The 15263-nt window shown below is 27.9% G+C and overlaps 1 protein-coding gene across 4 annotated transcripts in view; it reads right to left on the bottom strand.

Annotated features, from left to right (window-relative positions):
- The window catches only part of LOC113791739 (RNA-binding protein Musashi homolog Rbp6-like), a 30097-nt gene extending 26518 nt beyond the window's left edge, over nt 1–3579 (bottom strand). The window contains exons 1-2 of one of the 4 annotated variants that reach the window (XM_075823073.1): nt 3458–3579; nt 365–1912 (exon numbers count right to left, since the gene is read on the bottom strand). In XM_075823073.1, coding sequence (XP_075679188.1) covers nt 365–714 — 350 coding nt within the window. In that variant the 5' untranslated portion in view covers nt 715–1912; nt 3458–3579. Of the gene's footprint in view, nt 1–364; nt 1913–2129; nt 3051–3457 lie in introns of those variants that run through there. The other 3 variants (XM_075823072.1, XM_075823071.1, XM_075823074.1) reach the window with 3 other exon arrangements.
- Nucleotides 3580–15263: the final 11684 nt, after the last annotated feature.

The following is a 15263-nucleotide window of genomic DNA, read 5'->3' as shown; positions in this document are numbered from 1 at the left end:
AGAATCGTATTCATTCATTCATTCAGTCAAAATAAATTCACATATATAGAGAGAGAACATTGAGAATTTATTCAACTAGAAGATTTATAGAACTTTTCGTTCATAAGAATTCTATGTAAAAAACTAAATGAAATTATAATGAATAAAGTTGGCAGTAAATGACAACGACCGTAAAAAAAAGTGAGAAAATAAATTCAAATTGTTGCCCATAAGGCAAACAAAATTATGGTGTTGGAAAAACACAAAATTAACGGTACATTAAGTTTGATGTGTGTGTTTGTGTCGGTGTGGTTGCCATCAGGACAAAGAAAAACCACGTCGAAAAAAATACAAGATTTGAATTTAAAAATTAAATTCTACTTACAAATCTTGATCATAAGATCCATCATGATTGACGACAACATCACTCGAATTAGTGGATGTATTATTCGAGGTGTTGCTACAATTATTATTCGTCGTCGTCATATTATTATTATTGTTATTGGTCGATTGTTGTTGTTGTGTTGAATTATTGTTTATCATTGGTTGTTGGCCTTGTGGCGATTGAGATTGTTGTTGTTGTTGTTGTTGTAGTTGTCCATTTGATGATGATGCGGATGATGGTGATGATGATGATTGAGATGATGTCGATGATGGTGATATACCATTAGTTTGAGGCTGCTGCTGCTGTTGAGCCTGTTGTATTTGTTGCTGTGAATCAGTTTCCATTTTCATTGTTTAATTTTTTTTAGCTAAAGAATAAATATTTATTTGAAAATAATAATCAGGTAGACGGAAAAAACTTTTTTCTTTTTTTTGAAAACTTAATCAATAATTTTGGCGATAATTTCTTTATTTATTAATAAATTATTTATCAGATTTTTTTTCCAATTTGATAATTATTATTGCACCAGAAACGAAAAAAAAATTCGATAATTATGATGAATGAATTGTGATGATAAATGATAACGATTATAAAAATGATGATATCGTTGTTGTTGTTTACAAATAATGATGGAAAATATTAACACAAATAACAAAAACGGAGATACTTTTGGAAAAAATAGCTGACCAATATTGATAACAAAATGATGAACAAAAAAAAAGGAGAAGAAAATTTTCAAGAATTATTGCTAAGCGAGAAGGCGTACACACAACGCACACAAACAGATCAACACAATGTTTTTAATCAGGAAAAAACAAATGACAAATTAATATAGGAAAATAGATGAAAAAAAGGTGTGTTGTGTGTGTGGGATAGGTGTAAGAAGTATTTTGAGGATGATGAAGTGTTTTTTTTGTTGAAAAATTTATTCTGTCATTATAATGTTGAAAAAAAATTTCATTCGTTAAAAAATACAAACAAACAATATCGATTTCAAAATAAATTGTTGAGATCACTTTTTCATATTCAGGGAAAAAATTAGTTGATAGAATTTTGGTTTAAAGTTTATTTTTTTTCATTAAATAATAATATTAGAAACAGAGAATTGTTTTTTTTTCATTCACCAGAATTTGAAATTTGAAATTCACAATTTAAAAAGATTAAAATATCAACAACAATTATGAATGAAATAAAATGAACACACAAGCACAATGTAGGTAGGATATTGAATCGGTAAAGGTTTTGGATTTCAACTTTTTTTTTGTTCGAAAGGTAAAACTTTTTATATTATCTTCATTGGTTTGTTTCAAAACGATTTTCTTCTTTTTCTTTTTTTTTCTCACTCCGTTAAGATGATTACCAAAAAAAATGTGATGATGATATTCGAAAGGAAGAGAGAAATTTACACAACAAAACTAGCTTTATTCAAATACACATACAAAGTTCAATGTTGGGCTTGATGTTTTTTATTTTCATTGATTATTCTGTTCATACATTACGATGTTGTTTGAATGAAGATGATTAAATATTTTTTATTTTCGAATTAATCTACCCGAATAATATTGAGAAAAAAGGATGGGGAAACAAATAAGAGAAAGTGAGAAAAAATAGAATAAATTTTCAATGAAAAAGTTTCAACAGCAACAACAACAACAACAACTTATTCTGGTTACACAAAAACACTTGTTTCTTATATTTTGGTTTACTAAATATTTCACCCTTTTTTTTGTTCTATTTGATAAATTTTAAAATATAAAACATTTACTGCGAAAAATGGGGGAGAAAATTGAATTGAAAATTGTTGTTGTGCTTAGAGAACAAGTGTTGTTGTTGTTGTTATTGTCGCTGTGGATTGATATTTGGTCTGTTGTTGTGGATGATGGAGATGACGATGATGCAATCGAAATGGCAACCCGTTTTTTTTTGCAGAAAATGAAATAATAATAAAAAAATTCTTATGACGAAATGGAATGAATTAAATTAATGTCATTTTTTTCTTGGTGTTTTTGATGGTGGTAAAAATGAAAAAATAAATAACAACCAACGATAAAAAAGAATTTACAATCAAATCATCATTGTTGTCGTCGTCGTCATCATCGTTGTTGTTGTTGTTTTTATTAAATTTTCAAGAGAAAAAGTCAAAAACTTTTTTTTTCATTTAGAGAAAAAAAAAATGGAAAATAAATTTTGATGATAATGTTGAATGAAATTGAAACGAGCCGTAGAATCGAGAGATGAAAGATGTGGGAAGAGAAAAAAATGTTGAAAATCACAATCACAATAATAATAAATAATAAACATACAAACACACGACGCAAACACAACAAAAGCAGACTGGCAAATAATAAAGAAGAAAAAAATTTTATTTTTTTTAAGAATCGAAAATGAGCTAGTCCAGAATTTTGAACGTTTCACTTTTTTCGGGTTTACCAACACCAACACCAACAACAACAACGATTCAACACACACGGCTTTTTGGATGTGGTTTTCAGTTATCGTTTGGTTTTTTTTCCTACTTTATTTCTCTTTACAGTTATTTTCATTGTTGTTCATTCGGTTTCGACACAGAATTTGCGACGAATCATTGATGATGATCCAGGATAACGGATATTGTTTTGTCTCTTATATGTGAACCGCCTGCTATTTTTATTGTTTTTAATGTTGATGTTGTTGTTGTTGTTGTTGTTAATGTAGTTATTTTTGAACTATTTTTTTGATATGCGCGTATCATTACAGGTTGGATTGTAGTGAATATAAGTAGTGGTATTTTTTACAAACCCGATTTTTTCAAAATGATGGCCGGTTTTTTGGATCAAGATTCTATAAGTGGTAGTAGTAGCATTGAAAAAAAAACATAAATCTATAGTTATGTATTCTGGATCATAGAATCATAGAATTTTTCTGTATTTTTTTCAAATGCTAGAACCTCGTTCATACACACACATATATCCTATCTATTTCGTAATTCCACTTAGACAATATAGCAAAAGGAAAAAAATTCCATGATCCAGGAACCGCCGCGACCAACCATCCAACCAACCAACCATCATTATCATATACCACCACCATATATGTAGGATAGTTTATACATACCCGAATTGACAAATAAAATAGAAACAAAAAAAAGTTGAATGAAAATGAAAGCGAAAAAAAATAATCAACGAAAAAGTAAGGAAAAAACAGTTTTACATATACAGAGTACCGTCACTGACGGGATCCAAAAACTAAATGATTCGTTTTTCCTTACAACAACAATCAACCCCAACAGCATAAACAACATATTATCTTTATTCATTTTTATTTTTGGCCATTTTTCCAATGTTGAAGGTTGGCTGTCGGCTACCACGATCTTTATTCGCGCAATGATGATGATGACGAAAAAAAACTAAATAATAAGAAAAAAAATTGTTATTCTGTGCGCTTCTATCATCATAATCATCACCAAATAGTCATCATTATTAAAAGCCATCATCATCATCATAGTTTCATTTCAATTGAATTTAATTCTGAATTGATAATAATGAAAATGTTGATGGTAATAGTGATGGTTGTGGTAGAAAAAGGGGCATACAAAATACCAGCAACAAGCACCAGAAGAATATATGAAAAAAAACCACTAGGCTTTTTTTCTTCAAAACAGTATAACACTCCCCACATTCTCCTACTCCTCCTTCTCATCCCTTTGCATGATCATGATTTTTTTTTGCTAGCATCGACATCATGTTATTTGCAATAGCAGAAAAAAACTGTAATTTTTTTTATTTATTTATCCACAATACCGTTACTATTGCCATTGATTTTGGATAAATTCATTCATTCATACAAACGGATTCATTCGTTGAATTCATATATCCTAAGCTTTTTTTCTTTTTTCTTTTTCTTCAATATCTTCAACCACTATTCATCATAAATGTATTTTTTTCAAAATAAATTTTGGAGGTACAGATGTAAGCCTAAACTTACAGCCAGAAAGTAAATGAAAAATTAATATCAAAAATTCGTTCAAAAATCAGTCATCTGTGTATATATTACATTGGTACTCACATTTATTTGGGCAAAATAAATTCTTAAAATAGCAGAATAATATTTTCGATTATTGAAAAAAAAGGAAATGAACGAAGAGAATTGGAATAGAATTAAATATACGTATGTCAAATATGAACCACAACAATAGTATTATTGACAAAAATGTCGACCACGTGTTTCGGGCTCGGGGACAAAACAAAAAATCAAGCGCAATCTCATCATCCAAATCTGTAACTGGTGATGATGATGATTTTATTTTCGCTTCCACATGGTGTTAATCGTAATTCCTCTATAGCAAAAAAAAATCGCTTATCTCCCGCAATAAACATCACCAATGTTGGTCTTTTTTTTCTTTACCCATTTTCATAGTCATTTACAATCATCACCAAAGGAAAAAAATAAAACAGTTTACAAGCAATGTGAATGTGTAAGAGATAGATAATGAAATAGAGAGAGAGAGAGAGAGAGAGAGAGAGAGAGAGAGAGAGAGAGAGAGAGAGAGAGAGAGAGAGAGAGAGAGAGAGCCAGAAAAAAAACGAAAGATATAAAGCAGGAAAAAGAGAAAAGATAAGAATGTTGAATAAAATGATGAAAAGGAATGAATAAAGAGACGACGACAGATATCTTAGAAAAAAATAAATTGTAAATTTGGGATTTCTCATAAATTTTTTCTGAAAATCACATTTTTATTGATAATGTTATTTCACTGTTTTTTCCTGTTTGTCATCCATTTGTATCATGTCTATTTGTTTATTTGAAAATTAGACTTTAGTTTGGATTTTGTTTTTTTTTCTTCATTAAACTCTTAGTACATTGTTCCATAATTGCGAATTCTTTTCGCAATGTACAATAATGTCCTATAGCATCGTCATAGAATAAAAGTAATCAAATGAACAAAGCAAATTGCAATGCTGGAAAAATATATTTCTTGAAAGAATGACTAGACAAACTTTCAGGTGTATGTGATCATGAATATCAATGCGATGATGATGATGAATTCATTATGATTGAACAGAAGGAATCAAAACAGCATTTTTTTCTGATATGCTGGTCAAGTTGATCTAGCTTGACATAAACAGTTCACATTTATATACACCAAAGTGCTTGACGAATCGATCAAATGTTCAAATAGTGTGTCGAATAAATATACAATATCGAATAGAAACAAAATGCTGCGAAACCGAACGAATGTTCATAATCATTATCTGCCAAAATGAAATGAAATTATCAACGAAAAAAAAACCGAAACAAAAAATCAGATTGAACCGAAAAATGTTATATTTTTGTTTCTTGCTTAATCATCATCATCATAATTGATCGATCATTTTTTTCGAACGCTATGTGCTGATCATGTTTCATCATGATTTGTTCTCTTATTTCGGCATAAATTTTTTCAGCCTTTTCGAGGTCAATGCTTCGAAATGGCCACCGGCTTCATTGTGGTGATATCCATATTGTCACTGAAAAAATGTGTATGTGTGTGAATGCAATGAAATGTAAAGATTTTTTTTTGAATGCCTGCAAGTCGCGATTCAAACATATGTATTCAATTCAATTCTGTGATTAGTTGAGCCAAAATGAAATCCACAAAAGAATCGAATATATTTCAATATTCTTTCTAATGGATATGGAGCAAAAAGAGATTGACAAACAGAATTTCTTTCACACACTCAAACAACACACACAAGGTTGAAGAATTGAAAAAAATTGAATGAAAATGAAATGATGACAGCAACATTTTTTTGTTGATTGTATACGAGCAAAAAAACATTGTAACATAATGATAATAATAATTGTAATTATTATCATCATCAAACATTATTTTCTCAATATAATTTTTTGATACAGTATGACATTTGTGTTTTATTACATTACTCAAGGATTTATCCTGTGTCACATCGAAACATGTCAAATTCATAAAAATATGTGTGTGCCTGGAAAAAAAATCAATGAAAGAATACATTTCGTATGACATTTACACTCAAATAATACAACAACAACGAAAAAACATTAATAGCGGTAAATACCAATAATGGAATTGTCATACAAAGACATACCTTATGATGAATGTATATACTTATGAATAAATGAATTGAGAATGACAATTGCAATGATGTTTGGCCAACATCCAGTATATAATGATACATGTCGTTGGTGGATGGCATTTAATAGAATTTTTGCTATGATTGCAAACGGAAATCATCACCAAAGATGATTTTAGATTCTACTATTTTATTTTGATATCCAATCACTATGAACCATAAATGAAACAGTAGTAGCGTTTATTTCAAAACAAAACAAAAAACAATTGCTACATAATCCGCTTTGGAATTTTTATTTTATTTTATTTTTTTAAATTTGACGTTCATCATCATTCAAAAAAATAGGGACATCATCATCATCAAGTTCTGTAGGAAAATCTAATAATCTTTATGATGATGACGATTTTCTTAAATGTCATCTTCATCTTCATCATCACCGCCAAAAAAAAGAAAAAGAAAGGAAAAGACAATTTCAATGTAGACACACATTCTTTTTCTAGTCGATGATGATGATGATGATGAAGATGTTGATAATATTCATATGAATTTTTTTTTCATTTCATTTTAAATTCTGATGATGAATCTTGTTTCTTTGTTCTTTCAAAATAGATCCATCCATCCATTCATTCTAGCTCTACTCAGTCATTGCTCTGTCTTTTTTACAGAGATACTGTCTATTTATTTATTTCGGTAACATGATATCAACGAAAGATTTTAGTTTTTTGATATCAGATTTTTCTTTCCAATTCGTTCGTATCTCTGTGGTCATACAATAGAAAATTATTCAAATTTTTTTCGATTTTAAAAACATTTAAGAATCATTATTCCGAATCAATTCTTGAAAATAACAACAATCATTTTTATCTTGATCATCATTATGACAAGATATACTTCTCTTCTTTGTTTCCGTCACAATTGTTCTTATATTTTGTTACTTGGATATTAATCAAAACACTCGAAATATTCATCATCATCATCATCATCATGATATAAAGATAAAGACATATTGGGGTGCGATTAAAACAAATCTATTCTAGTATAACAGTAATAGTGGTATTAATAATAGAAATTATCGTTATTTTATATGTAAGCATTTACACATGATTGTTTGTTTTTCAAAACTCAAACAACAATGATTGTAATGAATCTGTTTAAATATACTTTTCGATACAACTGAAATATTATGCATTAATATAGAAGATATTTTAAGCACTATTATCGTCATCATAATCATTCACACTGGTAATTTAACCAACGATGATAATGATGAAATCATAAAAATTAATTCGCTAAGGTATTCAATTCTGAAAAGAATTTGTAAAACAAAACTTTCAGAAGCTGTTTTTGTATATTAATTTATTGAGTACAAAAGAAATGAATTCTAAGAAAAATGATATAACAAACGTAAATTAGTCAATAGTCTAGAAAATTTTTTTATCAATATTCAAAAAAAATTGAATTGACCAGTTTAGTAAACATTTTCTTGTTAATTTGCCCCATTATTCAATCATGGAATAAGACTGACATAAACCTTCATTTTTGCCCTAAATCATCAAGATCTTGAAATAGCATTCTGATTATTTAAGAGGGATCATTTATTCATTTGGATAAAGGGCAAAAAACATAAGACTAATTTAAAGAGGGCAAAAAAAATTTGCTCAACTAAGGTAAAATAATTAATGATGAGTCATAAAGATTTGTGTATATAAATCTGAAACTGTCATGCATTAATTTTTAGATTTGAAAAAAATAGAGAAAAAGTAAGAGAAAATAAATGATATCTGGAACATCATCCAATTATTTTATAACCGATAAAAAAAATGAAACTTGTTGTAATCGAATCCGCCATAATCGAGTGAAAAAACCATAACTATTAAAAGTTCATAATAATAATAATAATAATAATCAGTATCTGATTGCAATAATATTGGTTCGAAGAAGGTAAATCGATCTAATATAAAGTTTTTTTTCTATTAAAAATATGAATTCATTTCACAATTTTTAATTGATTGATAAACGATATATGACATTGATAAATTCTTTATAGTTTTGGAAAAAACTTTTCTACTGTCACCGACAGGTTAAAATCAATTAAGATATTTCTCATAAATAGCTTAATTGATACCCATTTTTTTATAATTTGGTGATTTGAAAAATTTGTCGATAGTCTTTAGTTTAGTTTGAAAAAAATATGAAAAGCGAATTTGATATCGCAAACATATGGACATTATTTATTCATTCTAGCCAGAAAACAATTTTTGTTTGTCACCGATTATGTTGAGCATTCAAAAATATATCTCATCAAGGACATTTATGGTTCATTTCTGTTGAAATTAAATGATGAATGAAAAAAAGAATGAATGAGAATTTTTTTCATAGCACTGACAACGGAATTTAAGACAAAATCCCTACAAAAACAGCATAGATGTAAATGTCATGTTAAATTTATTAAGAGTCCGTAATTATTGTCGTAGACTTGTTTTTTAAATGAAATGAAACTAAATTGAAAACATGACAAACAACTTTTTTTTCATTAAAAGCAAATTTTGTCTGAATATTTATAAATGTGATGAATGAAATGAAGTGAAAAAATACATATTTTTCCCTTTGGTCATAGCATGAAATTAGAAGAAAAAACGGTTAATCCTGATAATGCTCCGAATCGATTGAATCGATAAATTTGATGCTCTATTCAGTTAGTAGAATTTTTATTAGATAGATTTTACTTAATTTCCTATTTATTTTGTTAACTTAACTGGTTAACTAATTTTGATGATGATGATGGCGAATTCATAAATTCATTGACAGGCAACAATTATCGATGTTGGTGGTGGTGATGATGGTCACTTTTTTCTAACCATATCACCTGTCAAATTCGGCAGTTATTTTTCTTAAGGCCGACTTATTTCATACGAAATATATTCATCACATCCAACTATTTTATTTTTCTATTACTTATTTTGTCAGGTTTCTAGATCAATGAATGCACATAATTGAATTAATAATCAGATATTATGTGCCATCATCATTATCATCATATCATCATCGTTAATGTTAGCTTGAAAAAAAATAAATATAAATTTTATTTATGAGAATGGCTACTCTTTTTTATTTTTAATTTACTAAAATAAACCCCTCATAATCATACCAAAAAACATTATACATGACTTACATATCAAAATTTTATCTTATTTCATCATTCGCAAAAAAATTGATGTTCCAAGGTTTTCTCACCATTTTTAATATGACTTATGATTCAATTAGATTCATCATCATTGACAGTTCATTTACACATATTAAAAAAAACAATTTAGCTAAATTAAAATGAATAAATAATCAAACATTGACCAAACAAACAACGGTAACATTTACAGTGTTTCAGGAAAAAAGTTTTCAACATTATATTGATTATTATTCCTTTTAGGTTTGTTGTTTATTTTGACTAAATCCAGGCCATTAATATTCAATAACTGAAATATATACACACCGGATACATTTCATGTAAAAAATCTAAACTGAGAATAAAATTGGATTCACTTCAAATTCCTCGATTTTATATTGTCATCAAATCAAATTGAAAAAGGAAATTGTCACTTATAGAAAACATTTATTTTATTTCTGTCAAACTACTAATGGTGGTTGTTGTTGAAGCGCCATCTTTTTATGAAAACAAGATTTGTGTTCCTCATAGTCTATCATTGAATGTCGATAGAATCTTTTTTTTTGCATTTTTTTTGAACATAAAATATTCTTTTTTTATGTCGCTCAAAAAAGCAAAAAATTTTTTCTCGTAATCATGTGTCTAAGCCAACAGAATACCGCTGCGTTTCGATAACTTGGACGTAAAATGATCGAAAAAAAAAGAAAAAAATGCACTGTGCAATACCTATAGTTGTCAGTAGAAAGTCTACGCAACATGAATAATGATGACCATCATCAACCAAAGTGAAACTTAAATCCACAATCATGAGAATGATAGTCATTTTCCTTCTTCTCTATTTCATTCTAATCGATGATAATCATATTCTGGTGACATATTGAGCAATATAAAATTGAATGGGAAAAAATTTTGAAAATTATAGCTGAAATAAAATATAAAATCGAAAAAAATGGTTTCAATTCATTCAATCAACCTGATCTTTGCTGTACCTGAAAAGATCTTTGAAACTCCCTAGCCGAAGAATAATAACGAAAAACAGATCTATAGCTAAAATTATTTTGGCAAATAAAAAATTATCTTGAAAAATAATTAACGACAATGATGATGAATGACAGAATTAGAAATCTAATCATATTTTTTCTCTATCAATTATCTACTATTCTTTTTTTAATTAGATTCTTTTCGTGATCGATATTCATGTGTTATCCTTTGTCATTCTTCAATTATCATCGACCATAATAATTTGATAATGAAGTGAAATGTGAATGGCTACTGCAAACGAAAGAGATACGTGCAATAAAATTATAATCAATATAGGAAATTATTGAATAAGGTATTTTTAATTATATTATATTGTTCATCCATTGAGCTAGGGAAAAAAAGATGAAATCAAATAAATGGAATAAGAAGAATGGGTGAACATTAGAATTATTTCGTTGTTGGATGTTTTGTGATAATTTTTTTTTTTTTTTTTGCTTTTTTTTAATTCAATTGTTTCGAAATTCTGCCTGTTTTTTGCGATTGAATTAATGATTATGGAGACAACCATTTTCATGTTTCACGAATCTCGACTATTTTTTTTTTTTTTTTTGTTTGCATTCATTTTTTTTGTTTCGATCATCATTTTTCTCTCTTTTTGTCTTTTTTTTTCTGTTATCACTGTCAATTAGATTAATGTACCTATTTTATACCGTTAGGAATAATTATCATGAATGATAGTCGTCAACGTCATCAGAAATCATTCAAGCAATAAAAAAGAATATATAAAAAATATTCAATCAATTTTGACCAACCATTTTTAGCAATGATCATCATTATGATAAATGAATGAATGAAACCTGAAAGAAGAATAAGAAAAAAAAAATACGAATGGCAAAACATACATGATGAATGTAATTTTTGTTTTCACGTTTGCTGATGAATGCAACTACACGTTCGATCGGTATAATGATCCGAATATAAATCTCTATAATAATATACGATAACTTTATTTCATTTGTTTTCAACTGAATGAATTTCTTACCCAGAATGACACATTCGATTTTTTTTCTCTGTGTGTGTGTTTGTATTTCGAATCAATGATGATGATTTGTGCAAATTGTTTTTTCTTCTTTTGATTAACATCTGCGTCAACTCCCTCTCTCTCTTTTTTTTCTTTCTTTCTAGTTTGTTCATTGATATCTATTTCAAGATCTATTATAATTCTTGAGAATCATTATCATCAATGATGAATAGAAATTGGCCAAATAACCCGCGGCGCCAAAATGAAAATGAAAAACGATTTACGAATTGTCATTGTGTACAGTGAGGTGTTCATTAGATATTTTTCTTTGTTGCTGTGATTATTTTGAGAATCGTACAATACTTTTTTTGCCTGACTTTTTTCTATTTGGCTTTTATGACTAACAATCTACGATCAACCGAAACAAAATATTTTGGTTCTAATTACACAATGGATATTGGATTCAAGCTTACATACTATCATGGACCATGAGCATAGTTGCTGATTTTGATTGGAATATACCGTACATAGAGTAGTAATCATTAGTTTCATCATCAAAACTGAAAAAACAGCTAATGTTTAAACACTGAAAACACAATGAATGTCCGGAATGATTGTTTCTTTTCTGTTCCTGTTCTCTGAATCTTTTTTTTCTGGATTCTTGGCAAATGAATTCTTGGCTAGTTACTATACTACGTCCGTCCGTTCTGTCATTCTCATTTAGCTTGGTTCGGGTTAGAAATTCAAACTCATTTCCTGTCACATTTTAGCCATGCCTGATGTTTGTTGTTGTTTGTCTCATTGTAATTTATGTTTGTGTCGGCCAACAAATCAGTCAGTCATTCACTATTAATATAGTTTATTTTCATTCTCATTTCTATGTTTTAGCCATGATGATGATAATGATTGCTACAATGAATTCCGGTAAATTAAAAAAAACCACACGAATACACAATAGAAAAAAATAATCATTATTATTATTATTATTATCATTGGTTCTGATTGTAAATTCTAACAATTTTTATTTTTTTTGGGTATTTTAACCAATGATTATTGTTATTGTTTGAAAAGAAAAATATATATTTTTTTATGTTTAATAATAATAATGATGAGAATAATAATCACCCATGTTATTATTGAATATATATTTTTAATTGATGATTCAATCATCATAATAGGTAATGATTTTTTTTTGTGAATTGAAATTAAAACAAAACACAAAAATGGGATTCACGTCAATGGAAAAGTATTTTATCTTATTTGATAGCTTTCTTCCTGTAATAGTATTGGTTCTTTCTCATTGTTTCCGGTCTAGAAATAAAATTTTTGTTTTTTGTTTTGGATTATAGGGGTTTCACACTAGCAGCAATGTGAATGAAATATTTCAAATGCAATATTTCACTACATTTCAGCCTTATGGACTGAAATATTGCATTTGAAATATTTCATTCACATTGCTGCTAGTGTGAAACCCCTATTACTTAAATATTTTTCGGTCGTTTTTTTTGAAACAAAAATTTCTTTTCAAAATCTAAATAAAAACAAATTGTTTAGAGATAAATACAGAACAATAAAATTATATAATGAAAAAAAATGACAAAACAAAAAATAACCAAAACGCAACGAATAAAAATTCATCATTATAATTCAAATGATGATGATGATGATGGAACCATTATTATCATCAACGGCATCAGTATAAACATACAAAAGAGAGAGAGAAAAATTTATTTATGGACTACAACAACGATGACAAAAAGAAACAAGACGACAATTCTTAGAATTTTCTATGTCGAACACAAATATAATGCCCACAAATTCGGCTATGAATCTGAACTGAATTGGAACTTCTCTTTTGTAATAAGAGGCAAAAGAAAAAGAATGATAAGTCAAAATAAAAAGTTGTAAAATAAAAGTTCATTCGTTTTTTCTTGTTTTTTCCCTCACTCATCATTTCTATATGATGATTATGATGATGATGGTTAAAGTTTTTTGTTTGTGGTGTGTGTGGTAATAATTAGTCATTAATTTTGTTGTTGTTACTGATTCGGTGGTAATAATAATATTCTGTTGGTAAACAACAAAAACAACATAAAAACAATCTTGTTATATATCAACCGAATCAAAACGTACATTGTGTGTTTGCGTGTGTTAAGTGAACTAAAAATACGACTGATGATGAAAGAAAAAAAATGCATACATATGATGTCGCGAATAAAGAGAATTTTTTTCCTTATTCTCAATATCGACATACACAAACACAATGAAAATGAATGAGAAAAAACCTATCGCTAAAAGAATCATTGTCTGACGACCATAACGAAGAAAAATGTATAACATGTGGACATATTATTAAAATGTTCAAAATATGCTCATAACATTCACAAGCTTCTTCTCTTTTACTTTGGCACATTTATCTAACCACATCAATAAAACAATAACTTTTTTCTTGAGGAGCCAACATCCTGTTTGAAATGCATAATTCATATAAAAGTGAAAATTTTTCAATGAATAATGCTAACAAGCAGAAAAAAACAATGTCCATTATCGATATGAATGATGATATAATGAATATTATTGCGGTTATGTTTTGATTAAAATCATTATTATGCCAATACTTATTGTATGAAAATCATTCATTCATTCATCCATATTCTATCTATCCATCATATCATTAACTAGACAAGAATATTTTGGAAAACTTTGACATACAACTTTTCTAAATATATTCTAAGAAACACACACATAAAAACAATGATCAAGTGTCCGGATATCCATATTGTATAATCCAACATTGTTGTTTTATTAAATAAAAATGGAACATTTTATTACAGAATTTCAACTTATTACTCTGTCTATCATCAATATTAACAACAACAAAATGTACTCGAATTGACTTACTGGTACTTGAATTCAATTTTTGTGTTCTATGTTACATGTATATTTTGGACAAAGATGAATGAATAGTGTACCAAAATAACAAAAACAACAACAACCTAACTATAAGTTGAAGTTTCGAGAGAAAAAATTGTTTCGACATCATATCAATGATGCTGCAAAAACATCATTTTTAAAAGAATAGTGAGCGCCTTTCCTGGCTAGTCCTTTTCTAAATTGGTAAAAAAATGTTTTTTTTTCTCCCTTGTCGGATCCTAATAATTAGATTCACATGATGATTTCGATAAATTTGATTCAAGTGGGCTTTTATAGAAAGGAAAATAAACCTTGAATATCACATTATTATAATCATAATAATAATCATGAATTTAATTGAATTGAAATGAAATCTTTAATAACCACCATCACCACTATTACTATCATTGGGTAAAAATGACCGAATTGAACATATAAAGACTAATTATTAGAATTTGTGAATTATACTGATTATTATCATTATTATATGGAATCGAAAATAACTTTAATAGTTTTAGGAGTAATAAATCTATCGTTGGCATAGGATTATATTCAAGTGCATTTATTGTCTCAAAATGTGTTTTATGTGAACACTGTTGTTTGGATCTATCACGATACAAACACTAGGCAACTCGATTTTTTTTTAATTATGAAAAAAAAACATATATACCATACATTACTTTGCCTTTGCTTCGTATATTCAAAGGAGATGATGAATCAAAGCTAAAGTAGAAAAAATGGAAATAAAATAATAAT

This window comes from Dermatophagoides pteronyssinus, unplaced genomic scaffold (assembly GCF_027571235.1).
Source record: "Dermatophagoides pteronyssinus isolate colony J.1.1.1.1 unplaced genomic scaffold, Derpt_VIB-CSIC_2022.12 sq0023, whole genome shotgun sequence".
In the NCBI taxonomy this organism is placed as follows: Eukaryota; Metazoa; Arthropoda; class Arachnida; order Sarcoptiformes; family Pyroglyphidae; genus Dermatophagoides; species Dermatophagoides pteronyssinus.
The sequence above is the reverse complement of the archived record's forward strand: the minus strand, read 5'-3'. Positions and strand labels throughout refer to the sequence as shown.